At 43.1% G+C, this 14488-nt stretch overlaps 1 protein-coding gene across 1 annotated transcript in view; it reads left to right on the forward strand.

Moving 5' to 3' along the window:
• The first annotated feature begins 4293 nt into the window (after window positions 1-4293).
• The window catches only part of rad51 (RAD51 recombinase), a 61432-nt gene continuing 51237 nt past the window's right edge, over window positions 4294-14488 (forward strand). The window contains exons 1-2 of the mRNA XM_063053091.1: window positions 4294-4528; window positions 14249-14336. Coding sequence (XP_062909161.1) covers window positions 14256-14336 — 81 coding nt within the window. The 5' untranslated portion in view covers window positions 4294-4528; window positions 14249-14255. The remainder of the gene's footprint in view (window positions 4529-14248; window positions 14337-14488) is intronic.

Consider the following 14488-nt stretch of genomic DNA (forward strand, 5'->3'; position numbering starts at 1 on the left):
TCAGCCATCAGATTTGCCTGGCTCCTCTACTCTTCATGAAATCATGGCCTGAGAGTTGTCCAGGCAACTGCATTACAGACAATGACAATATTCATCTACACTAGCACTTGCTGTGTTCACCCACCATCAAAATCCTGGAAAGTCAACTGGACCAGCCAAATGAATATTGTGGCTACAGATTAGAGATTGAGTTATCCTGTACCTTGAGATTCATCTCCTGCTTTTCCACCACCACAAGACATGTGTCGGACCATGATGAAATTTGTGCCCGTTTACTTCAAAATATCACAATCAGAGCTATTTAATTGATTCTTGGATCTAACTTATTTAAATATCAGCTTTTTATTGTCTTGCATCAATAATCAAAATCTTTGGTTCCATTTCAGTTAATAATTTCTACCCTCTCCATACTCTTCAATACCTAAAATGTGTTCAAAACTGGATAGAATGTTTGAATAAAAGTTTAACCAAATATTTGTGAATTTTTTTTTATCTTGTTTCTTTTAATTTATTGACCTGTTTGTACATTACATTGAATGATACAATGTATAGATAGAAGAGGGACATTAGCCCAAACAGCCTATTTCCTTTGAACCATCTTGTATATAAAATTAATATATACTGTATATTTAATTATAAGAAGCATCGACAGGGTGAATGGTCTTTTTCCAGGATAAAAATGTCAAATACTAGAGGACATAGTTTTAAGGTGAGAGGCAAAAAGTTTAAAAGAGAGTTACTAATATTTAAAAGAGAAGTGCTGGGTGCCTGGAACACTCAGTCTCAGAAGACTGAGACACTTAGGCATGTGAACAATAACCTGCTTGTTCAATATAGACCATGTGTAGGCAGATGTACAGTTTAACTTGTCAGTCTGGTTGGTACAAACATGATGGATCAAAGGGCCTCTTCCTGTGTGTACTGCTCTATGTAACCTTGCAAAATCAGCTCTTTAAGTCGTCTCAAATCTTTTCTCCCTCATAGAAATAAAATGCTTAGAATTACAGAATCTTGTCCAGATTCTATTTAATTCTAAATATTTTATTTCTTTTGCTTTACTTCCATTGATAACAAGTTGAATATCCTCAACATTCTCTAGTCTAGGTTCAGATATTTTGCCTGAGTTCCCTTTTTATTTTCTTTGTGAGCGTTTCATACTGGTAGCTTAAAGTTTTTTTTCATACGTGCAAACACTCCACTTTTCAACTATAACACTACATAATTTTAAAAGTGAACCATCAATCTTATCTTAGAGAATCAGTATTCACCCAGTTTACTAGGTGCATACAGCTCCAAGTCACCATACCCAATTTTAGATGGATAAATTACAGGCATGAAAAATTCTGCAGATGCTGCAATGCCAAAGCAACACACACAAAATGCTGGAAGAACTCAGCAGGTCAGGCAGCATCTATGGAAATAAATAAACAACATTCAGGCCAACACCCTTCTTCAGGACTCAGGTCCTTCAGGCTAAATGCCACAAAGAAAGAAAGGCTTGTTAGTATAGTCACAACTTATACATTTCTCTGGAGCATGTTCTTTCCAATGATGATCAATAGATGAACTCAGCAACAGTAATGGTGCAATAAACTACTTTGATCGGAGTCATTCACCTGCTTACTGTCATCAGTTAGCACTGTCTTCTATCCAGGGCTGGATTTAGTGGGGCCGGGGGCCCTAATGGGCCCCTGCCGACACCGTAAAATGCTGCTGTACCAAGCAAAAAAAAGGCAAGAACAAGAGCAAAGGTCATACTGGTCTAAATATCAAAAGTTGTGAACCAAGACACTGGTTTAGTACAATACGTAGGCTATAAGCTTACAGGCCTTAAGAAGGAGGACAGAAAGTAATGCAGATTCTTAGATTGAAGGACAGCATCTAAAGCACTCAAAAATTGACCTAGGCTTAGCTGGCTTAGTAAAGTTATGAGGGAGACGAAGTATGATGTATCCAATCTTAAATATTTATTTAGCTATTGCTGCACATACCATAGGCCTTATTTCTCAAAAATGCCAAAGCATTTTTATCCGGTATTTTTCTCAATTGTGTGTTCTGAGAAAGTAAAATGGAAATGAGAGACAAAAAGGCCAAGAGAGATGGTACTATGGCAAACTAGGAAACTTGACAATACTCCAATAATCTTTTTGTAAAATGAGATCTAGCACATACTAACCTATGGATTGATTTCCTTGATGCCGGATTGTGAGCCTTTGTATGCACCGGACATATTTGCAGCATTGTCATAGCACTGCCCCCTGCAGTTGCTTATGTCAACATTCATCTCTCCTAAAACTTTGAGCACAGACTCATACAAAGCTTCCCCTGTGTGGCTCTCAATGGGTAGAAATCGTGAGAATCGCTCCTGAATGTTTCCATCAGTTGACACATAACGTAAAATGAATCTGAGCTGATCGCCGTGTGCAACATCTGTGTTTGAATCGATGCTAATAGAAAAGTATTTGGCCATTTTGACTTCACTGACAATCTCTGACAGAATTCGATGGCTCATGAGCTCAATAAACTCCTCACATGTTTTAGGTGAAAGATATGAAGGGGTGCCTGAACCGGCATTTCCAAATTTCTGTACGTGCGCATTCAAAAACGGGTCAAACTCACTTATTACCTCTAGAATACCCATGTAGTTGCCGTTATCAGGACTGCCAAATATGTCACTGGAGCCTCAGATAGCCAGTCCCCTCTTGACCAAAGACTTCACAACCGCCACCACTCTTCTCAATACATCGGTCCAGTAGACACACCCTGACTCGAACTATTTTTGCAGTTCTGTATCTATTCTTCCGCTGTCAGACGCTAGTGTAACGTAGGTCAGTGTCGTTTTCCTGTGGTGTTCGCTATTTTCATGCTCTCCTATGCGCTCAGCAGTATGTTTCCAGTCAGTAAAGCCAGTTTCGAAGATAGACTGACAGTTACCACCACTGAAGATGCGGCATGCAGAACAAAACACACAGCCGGTGGAAGGGGAATATAAGAGCCATTGCCTTGATATGTACTCACCATTTACAAGCTTGCGTTTGAAGTGAAATTTGGAGAAAAGACATCTCTGCTGTTTGTATACTTGTTCCGTAGCTTTGATATCCACATCCTTATTCTGGCAGGACTCTGGCCCTTTCTGAGCCCAGTACACTCGGACTGGATCATCTAACATTTCCTTTCCCCAGTGAGCAGGATCAGTGCTGTAAGGATCCTCAGTAGCGCTAACATTAACATTAATGGCGACCCCACTTGGTTGTTCAGAGGCCTCTGTGGTTGGAAATCCCAAAGTCATGCTCTCTGCCTCTTCAACGTTAGCTGCTGACTGTGGCAAGGACGGTGGTAACAATGCTAACGATGGTGCTAGCGCTAGCTGTTGAACAAGTCTCTATTTGTCCACTGGTCTCAGACTGTGACAAGATCAACAGTACTGCTGCATCATCGAGAACAGGTTTAAAAGATTCTGTCAATTTCCATGTCTTTTTTAATGCTTCTTTGTCACAGTCCTGTTTTTCTTGTTTCTTCTTTCGTTTCTGTGCTCCACTCTCATATTTTTTTTGTCCGCCATGATAGCAGCTACCTATTTTGGGCCCCTGGGCTGCAGCCCAGCCTAGCCCTGCTTCTGTCCACAGGTGCTACCTGAATTGTTGGGTATCCCAAATCATTTTTTAAATTAATACTGGAGCACCCTGCTCCATTAATATGTAAGGAATAAACAGTGACCACCCCACCTCGAATAAATAACATTCCTATTTCTCTTTAAGGCAGTATCTTGGGATCTTTGACAACAACAATCTTGGAGAAATGAGTAGGTGGAGCAGGGCCCGTGGGGCTCCTTTCCTCTATAAATGCTGCTCGGCCCACGGTTTTCCTCCAGCATTTTGTGTTACTCTATCATCTGCAGTTTCATGTGTCTCCCTGATGAAGTTCTCGGACCGAAATGTCGACCGTTTGTTCATTTCCACAGATGCTGCCTGACCTGCCTAGTTCTTCCAGCATTTTGCGTGCGTTTCCCCGGGATCATTTGCGCCCACCTGAGGCAGCAAAGTGAGTTCAGTATCTTCATCACTGCAGTACTACCCTAGAGGCACCAACTCAGCTGGCACTGTTAAAATCATAAACCTCATTCCCTTATTATTTCCATGGGGAAATCATCACCCTTCCTTCATCAAAAGGCTGAGCAAATAAACGTGCCAAAGCCCCACTGCCGTCATTCGGTCAGTCTTTGTCGGCGGGGAGCGCGCACGCCTGCCCTCCAGCCTGCGCATACGTCATCACGTATCGGCTAAGTGGCGCGGTTTTTGGAAAGGACGACCCGAGAGTGTTGGCGCGAAGCTGCCAGAGGAGAAGGAGAAGGAGGAGGAGGGAGTTGAGGGCTGGGGTAGTGGTTAACGAATAACAGCGACGGGAGACGGGCGGGGACAGCGGATGGCTAAGGCGCAAGAGTAGCGGGAGAAGAAGAAGCCCAGTGACTGCGGGGTAAACAGACGGCGGCGGCGCGGGCCTGAGGTTTCGTTGGACCAGTTATTTTGAGGTAACGTTGGCAGCTTTCAACGGGCTGAGACGCGGCTTGGAGTGGGTCAAGTCGAACCCGGGGCTTGTGAGGTGTACAGGTTGGGGGTGGGGGACTGTCCTTTTCTGGTCTGATAAATGAGGTTCCGTTCCCCTCACTCCGGTCAAATCTGGAAGACCTGAATATCGTCCGCGCCTGCTAACTTAACTCATTCACCGTGGTGGTTGTTTAGTTCAGAGAGCGGTTACAATGAACAGAGCCAGGTTTATTATCACCGACGTTTCGTGAAATGAATTATTTTGTGGCAGCAGTACAGTGCAATGCATAAAAATACTGTGAGATACAATGAAAACTAAATAGTGCAAAAAGAGGAACAAGGTATGAACACAAAATACTGGAGGAACTCAGTAGGACAGGCAGCATCAAGATACTGTTCAGAAATTTGATAGCAGAGAAGTTTTTCTTAAAACTTAAAACATTAAACGTGTATCCTCCCCTGTGATAGTGAGAAGTTAGTAATAATGGTGGGCAAGGTTGTGCCCTTGATGGAGCTTGATGAGACTACAACCCTCTTTCAGTCCTGTACTTTGGAGTCTCCATACCAGGTGGTGATGCAACCTGTCAAAAATGCTCTCCACAGTATTTCTGCAGAAATTTCCTAAGGATCTTTGGTGCCATACTAAATCTCCTCAAACTCCTAATCAATATATTGGGCACGGGATTGATCTTCTGAGGTGTTGATACCTAGAAGTTTAAGCTGCTCACCATTTCTACTGCTAATCCCTTGATGTGGAGTGGTGTGTGTTCTCCCGACTTTCTTTTTCTGAAGTCCACAATCAATTACTTGGTCTTACTGACGTTTGAGTTTAAGGTTGTTTTTTAGGACACCGGTTAACCAGCTGATCTATCACACTCTTACTCCTTACCATCAGGTGTTTTGATGTGAGTGGCCCACAACATGATTTCAAATTCAGATGGGGGCAAGCAAACCCATTGTTCTTTTTCAGATAATGAATAGGTGCCACTACATGTGGAACCATGCTAAATAAATCTCGGTTCTCTCTGGTGATGTGCATGTACTTTGATAATAAAATTTACTTTGAACTAAGAGGCACCAAAACATCCATCACCAAGGGTGACTTGGTAGCACCACTGCAGTGTGAATCCTGAAGGCCAGTCTGTGGGGGGAAACTTGATATTGGTTTGTTATTGTCACATACTGAGAAACAATGAAGGGCTTTTTAGTTCTGTGTGCCATCCAGGAAGATCATGAGGTAGTAAAAAGAAAAGAATGCAGAATATGGTGATACAGTTACAGGGAAAGTTCAAGTTTGTTATCATTGTATACTGCCGAACAAAGGAGCATTCCTTCACACCAAGGTGCACAACACTAATACATATAACCCACACACACAACACGTGTGGTAATATTACCACAAATAAATTAACAATAGGGTGCATTTATAACATAATTTTAAAAATATGCTATTGGTGCTCCATATGTGATGAAACCTGGGTGTGGCAGGGAGTTCAGTTGTCTCACTGCCTGGGGGCAGAAGCTGTTTCCTGTCCTAACAGCCCTCGTCCTAATGCTAGTGTACCTCTTGCCTAATGATAGGGACTCAAAGAGATTGTTGGATGGATGGGAGACAATGCTAAGGGCCCTGCAAAAGCAGCATTCCTGATAAATATCTCAGATGGGTAGAAAAGAGAGCCCAATGATCCTCTCAGCAGTCCTCAAAATCCTTTGTAGGGATTTGTGATTACATGCCTTGTACTTCCTGTACCAGACAGTAATGCAGCTGGTTAGGATGTAAAAATTTATTAGTTTGGTTGTGGGGGGTGTGGAGGTGCTGCTGTGCTCTCTTGGCTAAAGAGGTGGTATTGAGGGTAAAAAATCATCCGTTATGACTTGGTGCTCCTAACTCTCTCCCTGGAGGAGCTGTTAATGTGTAGTGAGTAGTCAGCCTGCACCTTCCTGAGATACACAGTCATCTCTTTGGTCTTGTCCACTTTGAGACTCAAGGTGTCTTTGGACCATTTCATCAGCTGTTCTATCACCTCTCAGTAAGTCATCTCATTGTTGTTGATGAGGCCCCCCTTGGTTGTGTCATCAGCAAACTTGATGATTTGATTTGAGCTAGATCTATCAGTACAGTCATATGTCAGCAGTGGGCTGAGCATACAGCCCTATGGGGGCACCAGTGCTCAGTGCATTGGAGCTGGAGATGTTGCAGCCAACACAAACTGTTCGTGGTCTGTCTGTCAAGAAGTCCAAGATCCAGTTACAGAAAGAGGTGTTGAGACCCAACATGGACAGTTTACCCACCAGTTTCTGAGGGATGATTGTATTAAATGCTGAGCTGAAATTGATAAACAGCATCCTGACATATGAGGCATCATTTTCCACTTGGGACGGGACATAGTGGAGTGAAGAGGCTTTGGCATCATCAGTGGACTGACTTGAGCAATAAGCAAACTGGAAAGTGTCTATTGTAGGAGGAAGATAGGAATTAATGCAATCCATAACCAGCCTCTCAAAGCACTTCATTATTGTTGCGATCAGTGCCATTGGACGTAGTCATTAAGGCAGGTTACTATCACCCTTTTGGGCACCGTTTAATGGTGGTTACCTTAATAGTGGACTGTTGCAGAGAGATGTTGAAGATGTTTGTTAGATCCTCTGTTAGCTGGGCTGCACAGTACCTCAGTACCCAACCAGGTAAGTTATCACAGCCCTACAGCTTTAAGTGGGTTGATGCTGACTGGGGTTTTTCTCACATCAGCTGCAGCCAGACAGTGTTCCTAGGGGGAGGTGGGGGGGGGTCTTCCTTCCCAGCACATCGTTTCTTGCATCAAACCATGTGCAAAAGATATTGAGCCTATCAGTAGGAGAGGTGTCACTGTCGTTGGTACACAAGGTGGACCTGTAGTCTGTTATGCTCTGATGCCCTTCCACATGCACCTCGTGTTCCTGGTGTCACAAATGGCTGTCTATTCTATTCTATGAATAATCACATTTTGCTTTCCTGCTGGGAAAGTTCAGCTTTTGCTGACTTGGGAGCCATCCTATCCCTCATCTGAAGGCAGCATCCCGATCTCTCAGCAGTGATCACGCCTGAATTGTGTGGTGACGTCCTCAATGTACTTCTCTATACGGTCGGCCCTCCCTATCCGCAGGGGATTGGTTCCAGGACCCCCCCCCCGCGGATACCAAAAAAATGCGGGTGCTCAAGTCCCTTATATAAAATTGTGTAGTATTTGCATATAACCTATGCACATCCTCCCATATACTTTAAATAATCTCTAGATTACTTAATACCTAATACAATGTAAATGTAAACAGTTGTTATACTGTATTGTTTAGGGAATAATGACAAAAGAAAGGTCTGTACATATTCAGTACAGACGCAACTATCGTAGCTCTTCTGGGAATGCTGATGCTGCCTCCCATGGTCTTTAAGTTCTTGAGGCTGTAGCGCTTTACATAGCTAGCTAGCCAGCCATCCCATACTAGCCTTAAACTCCTTCCTCTCGCTCACAACACAAGTAGCGAACAAACGAGATGCGAAGCGAACAATGCTCAACTTCTGGGTTTTCCCGATCCGTGGTTGGTTGAATCCGCGCATGCGGAACGCGGATAAGGAGGGCCGACTGTATAGCCAGTCACAGATTTTGCATATTCATTGATGTTAATATGATGGTCGTAGGTAGCCACCTCCCTGAATATGTTCCAATTCATGTTTTCAAAACAGTCCCACAGTGTTGAGGTTCTCCTTCTAGCCATGTTTTTATCTCTCTTTGAACTGGTTTGACTTGATCAGTGATCTGTACACAGGACTTAGCATAACTGGTAAGTGGTCAGAGTGTCCCACGTGGGGCTGGTGAGCAGACATGTTCGCACCAGTGATATTGGTATAAACCAGGCCTAACGTGTTCTCACCTCTGGTAGCAAAGTCAACATGCTGATAGAATTTCGGCAGAACGGTTTTCAAGTTATCATTGTTGAAGTTGCCAGCAACAATAAAGGAATCATCAGGGTGTGGGGCTTGCAGGTCTCCGATGGTGCCATACAGTGCTCTCAGTGCTTCCTCAACAGTAGCATAGGGAGGGGTGTTTACAGCTGCAATCACAATGGCGTTGAACTCCCACAGTAAATAGAAGTGCCTGCATTTCACCGTTTAAAAATGACCAGAGGTGAACAGTGGGTCATTATTACTGAAGTGTTCACACACCAGTTTGTAACACAGATACATATGGTACATCTCTGGTGCAGTGGAGGTTGACAATTGAAATCCAAAGGGAGATGAGATTCAAGATCTTTGGTATATGAAAAGTCCATTCGAGTGGTATAGAAGTGCCCTTTGGCCTTGTGGTTTATGTTCTCAGGTTTCTGTATCATCTTACCAGCACCTTGAGAACAATTGGGGGTGCATAATAAATTCTGTCCTTGCAAGTGAGAGCCAGATCCCAAATAAAGAAGCCTTATTTTAAAATTCAGTGCTGAGCTCGTGGATTTAAGGACTGTGAGCAATCGATTCAGATGTTCCTACCCAGCGTAAAGTTGAGTTTTACTGCTGACTATGAACTGTCTTGGGATGGACTTTGACGTTGCTGTGCCATGTTGATGGTGGTCCTGTCTCTTACTGAAAGGGTCATTTTCTCCTTGGTAGTTTATAATATTAATGTGGTGCCTGAGTGTTGGGTGTTGAAGTCCCAGCTGTTGACATTGTACATCAATTTGAATGAGGAAAATAAATACAATAGGGTAAAATTCTGGTAATATAGCATATTTAAGACTGCTGCATTGATGTTTTCTGGACTATTGGATGTTATTCAATTAATTTTCATATACACCTTCAGTTCATTTATAGTTATTGCACAGTGGTATGACTTTCCAGGGAAACAGAGAAAATGGAAATGGTGAGTGTCACGTGAACATGGCAAGCAACCAAGTAGATTTAAAGGGAGTTACAGGTACGAGGGTCTGGCATGTTAAAGCAAGTTTTCGAATCAGCAACTGGTTGGCCAGGTGACAGTCCCCTGGGATTTCTTTTGAGTTAGGTGATCTCATTGAAAAGTATGAGATTAAGTAACACAACAGGGCAGATACTGGGGTGTTGTTCTCCAGCCAGGGTATCTAGAACCAGAGTCAAATTCTCAAGATGTTGTATCAGCTGTTCAGAACTGAAGTGAAAGAAATTTTCTTTTCGTAGAAACATAGAGAACCTGCAGCACAATACAGGCCCTTTGGCCCACAAAGCTGTGCTGAACATGTCCTTACCTTAGAACTACCTAGGGCTATCCATAGCTCTCTATTTTTCTAAGCTCCATGTACCTGTCCAGGAGTCTCTTAAAAGCTTCGATCGTTTCCGCCGCCAGCAGCCCATTCCATGCACTCGCCACACTCTGCGTAAAACACTTACCCCTGACATCTCCTCTGTACTTACTTCCAAGCACCTTAAAACTATGCCCTCTTGTGCTAGCCATTTCAGCCCTGGGGGAAAAGCCTCTGTCTATCCACACGATCAATGCCTCTCATTATCTTGTACACCCCTGTCAGGTCACCTCTCATCCTCCGTCGCTCCAAGGAGAAAAGGCCGAGTTCACCCAACCTATTCTTATAAGGCATGCTCCCCAATCCAGGCAACATCCTTGTAAATCTCCTCTGCACCCTTTCTATGGCTTCCACATCCTTCCTGAGGTGAGGCGACCAGAATTGAGCACAGTACTCCAAGTGGGGTCTGACCAGGGTCTTGTATAGCTGCAACATTATCTCTCTGCTCTTAAACTCAGTCCCATGGTTGATGAAGGCCAATGCACCGTATGCCGCCTTAACCACAGAGTCAACCTGCATAGCAGCTTTGAGTGTCCTACGGACTCGGACTCCAGGATCCCTCTGTTCCTCCACACTGCCAAGAGTCTTACCATTAATGCTATATTCTGCAGTCATATTTGACCTACCAAAATGAACCACCTCACACTTATCTGGGTTGAACTCCATCTGCCACTTCTCAGCCCAGTTTTGCATCCTATCAATGTCCCGCTGTAATCTCTGACAGCCCTCCAAACTATCCACAACACCCCCAACCTTTGTGTCATCAGCAAATTTACTAACCCATCCCTCCACTTCGTCAACCAGGTCATTTATAAAAATCACAAAGAGTAGGGGTCCCAGAACAGATCCCTGAGGCTCACCACTGGTGACCGACCTCCATACTGAATATGACCCATCTACAACCACTCTTTGCCTTCCGTGGGCAAGCCAGTTCTGGATCCACAAAAGCAAGGACCCCTTGGATCCCATGCCTCCTTACTTTCTCAATAAGCCTGGCATGGGGTACCTTATCAAATGCCTTGCTGAAATCCATATACACTACATCTACGGCTCTACTTTTATCGATGTGTTTAGTCACATCCTCAAAAAGTTCAGTTAGGCTCATAAGGCACAAAGCCATGCTGACTATTCCTAATCATGTTATACCTCTCGAAATGTTCATAAATCCTGCCTCTCAGGATCTTCTCCATCAGCTTACTGACCACTGAAGTAAGACTCACGGGCCTATAATTTCCTGGGCTATCTCTACTCCCCTTCTTGAGTAAGGGAACAACATCCGCAACCCTCCAATCCTCCAGAACCTCTCCCGTCCTCATTGACGATGCTAAGATCATTGCCAGAGGCTCAGCAATCTCCTCCCTCACTTCCCACAGTAGCCTGGAGTACATCCTGTCCGGTCCCGGTGACTTGTCTAACTTGATGCTTTCCAAAAGCTCCAGCACATCCTCTTCCTTAATATCTACATGCTCAAGCTTTTCAGTCCGCTGCGAGTCATCCATACAATTGCCAAGATCCTTTTTCGTAGTGAATACTGAAGCAAAGTATTCATTAAGTACCTCTGCTATCTCCTCTGGTTCCATACACACTTTTCCACTGTCACACTTAATTGGTCCTATTCTCTGACGTCTTATCCTCTTGCTCTTCACATACTTGTAGAATACCTTGGGGTTTTTCTTAATCCTGCCTGCCAAGGCCCCTTCTGGGTCTTCCAATTTCATTCTTAAACTCCTTCCTGCTAGCCTTATAATCTAGATTTCTATCATTACCTAGTTTTTTTTAACTTTTTGTAAGCTCTTCTTTTTCACTAGATTTACAACAGACTTTGTACACCACGGTTCCTGTACCCTACCATCCTTTTCCTGTCTGATTAGAATGCACTTCTGCAGAACCCCACGCAAATATCCCCTGAATATTTGCCATATTTCTTTACGTTTCTCTGAGAACATCTGTTCCCAATTTCTGCTTTCAAGTTTCTGTCTGATAGTCTCATACCTCCCCTTACTCCAATTAAACGTATCCCTAACTTGTCTGTTCCTATGCCTCTCCAGTGCTATGGTAAAGGAGATAGAATTGTGATCACCATCTCCAAAATGCTTTCCCACTGAGAGACCTGACACCTGACCAGGTTCAATCATGCCACCCTTGTTACTCTGGCCAACACTTGCCTGCTTTGGTTTTCCAAAAATTGAAACATTTTACAATGATATAGATGATACAGAGCTCTGTGCCGGAATCAGGGAGATTTTTGAGTATTCAGGAAATACTCAAAAAGTCAGTTCAGGAAAGTGGGCTGATGTAAAAGGTGTGCCTTAACATAGAATGGTAGAGTGTGCACAAGGGGCTGAATGACCTACTTCTGATTCTGGTGTTCTTCATACAAAGTAAAAGATTATACACATTTGTGCTCATTTTAATGCCTGAGCCCAGCGTTTGTTTAATTTAAATATGGTGCTACCTTCTTTGGTCTTTGGAAAATGTGAAGATCTGAGCTTCTGCTGCTTCGTCATCTACAAGGTTAGATTGTATGACCCGTTGGGGCATCCTTTGAGAGAAGGGTAGTGCAGTCTGATGTGACCAGAATGAACGTTAAATTTTCCTGAATGCTATTGCTATCTCTTTGATTTGGAATTTAAAGAAGAAAAACTCAGCTTATTAAAGAAGAAAGACGCATAGCAAGACAAATATGAATAAACATTGAGTATCCATGAAGTAAATTTGAAGGAATCCGGCTTGCTGGGTTGGGTGTGGAATTAAATGTCCGATGTAATGATGAATTTGGCCTTGAATAATTACAGAAGGATTCCATCGATTCCTAGTTGGAATGACTTCTTTGGCACCAAAGGATATCATTTGGAAGAGGCAATTGTATTGTCTGATACTCTTCCTGAACTCGTTTGTGATAGGTTCATCATTGCTGTACAAATTGAGGAGTTCATTAGGTAGAGGCTGCAAATTGCCTATTGACCTGTCCCTTCATACAGCAGAAATGTGCGGTTTCACCAGTGAATAGGAAGGCACGACAGAGAAGGCATACGCTGGTCATCGAACCAACATCAGCAGAAATGTGACGGCTTCTGAGTCATGCATTTTGCCTTGCTTTTTCTCTGTCGAGGTATTATCGTCGAAAGCAGCCATTGTCGTCTTCAGCAACTCTCACAATAGTTACTCTGTGCCGCATATTCTCAAGTTGATCTTTCCTTTTCTCCTCTGTCTCTTCCTCTCTCCTCCTCCTCTGCCCGTTTTTGCCATTCTGGAGACATGCAGCCCTTTCATCCTTTGTCTCTTCATCTCTTCTACCATTTGTTCTTTCTCTCTGATCCTAGAGTCGTGCAGCCCTGACCTGATCGGATTCTTGTTCTCTCCTCCGTCTGTGCCTATTGTTGTCATTTTGGAGACGTGCATGCCTCTCCTCCTCTGTCTCGTCTTCTCTCATCTTTTTTGTCCTGACTCTTTGATCCTGGAGTCATGCGGCCCTGGTCTCATCTGATTGTTGTTCTCTCCCTCTCCTTGCTGCTTCCCGACGACGTTTGGCGTCATCTCTTGACCATAATGCCCCTCTTCTCTTTCCACGCGGCATAATTAGGCTGTCCATATATTTTTACCCTAATGTTTGATAGAAGATAGGAAGCAGTAACCCAAAGCTACTGAGGCTGGCTGTGTGCATGCGTCAGGCTGAGGCGTCCCGATTTCCGTGATGGCCGATCGGGTCTCAGGTGAAAGGCAGCCTGTTGATTTTTGGCGAATGAGCAATTTTATACAAATATATAACTCTGAACTTTGCCTGCATTCTGTAGGTTAGCGCATTTTAATTAGATTTAGCCAAAAAAAAGTGCCGCTTTAATACACTGTTTGTGCTAATTGAAGGTCACAAACAGACAGAGCATGAGAGTTTTAGTAGTATATAGATTCCATGAGGGGGAGTGCCTGTTGTCGACTGCAGACATTGGAAAAGTGGACTTTGTACTTGCTGAATTTGCCCAAACATAAAGCGAGCTTATGGATGATCCTAGGACCACAGATCACCATAATATTCCCTTTTTTTTTCTATTCTATTTCTATTTCTGGTCCTTGTCCTTGTCTGTCAATCTGTGTACCTTTTTCAAGGCCTATTCTTCAGTCTGATATTTGTATCTCCTTTCATCTTTACCTTGTTTTCTCATGTCTTCTTCCTCTTCACCAGCTTCTCAAACTCCAACCTCTTTTCCTTTAATCTTGGATTTGTCTGAAGAGCAACTGGATGAAATAGCTGAATATCCAACACCTTTAAAAGATGATGGTACTCAGTTTATCTTTTATTAACAGTATCTATGATTCTTTAAAATGCACAGTGCTCTTCCACATCAGTCTAATTTTAATAATGAAATTCTTGCAGAATCTCATTGCAAACTTTTTTAAAATTTCAGTTCCAAAATGGCAATGCAGACACGAGTTGAGGAAAATGCTGCAGCTGAGGAGGAAAATTTTGGGCCACAAGCTATATCGCGTTTGGAGGTAAATTTTTAATAATCAACTCACTTTCAATCTGTGTTTGGCTCACTCCAATACTTGGAAAGAAATATTGTGTCATGTTTGTTAAGTTTTTTTTAATATAATTTTTATTGAGTTTTCAAAGTGAATACATGAAAAGATAATGTCTACCCTCC

The sequence above is a fragment of the Mobula hypostoma genome, chromosome 1 (assembly GCF_963921235.1).
Source record: "Mobula hypostoma chromosome 1, sMobHyp1.1, whole genome shotgun sequence".
In the NCBI taxonomy this organism is placed as follows: domain Eukaryota; kingdom Metazoa; phylum Chordata; class Chondrichthyes; order Myliobatiformes; family Myliobatidae; genus Mobula; species Mobula hypostoma.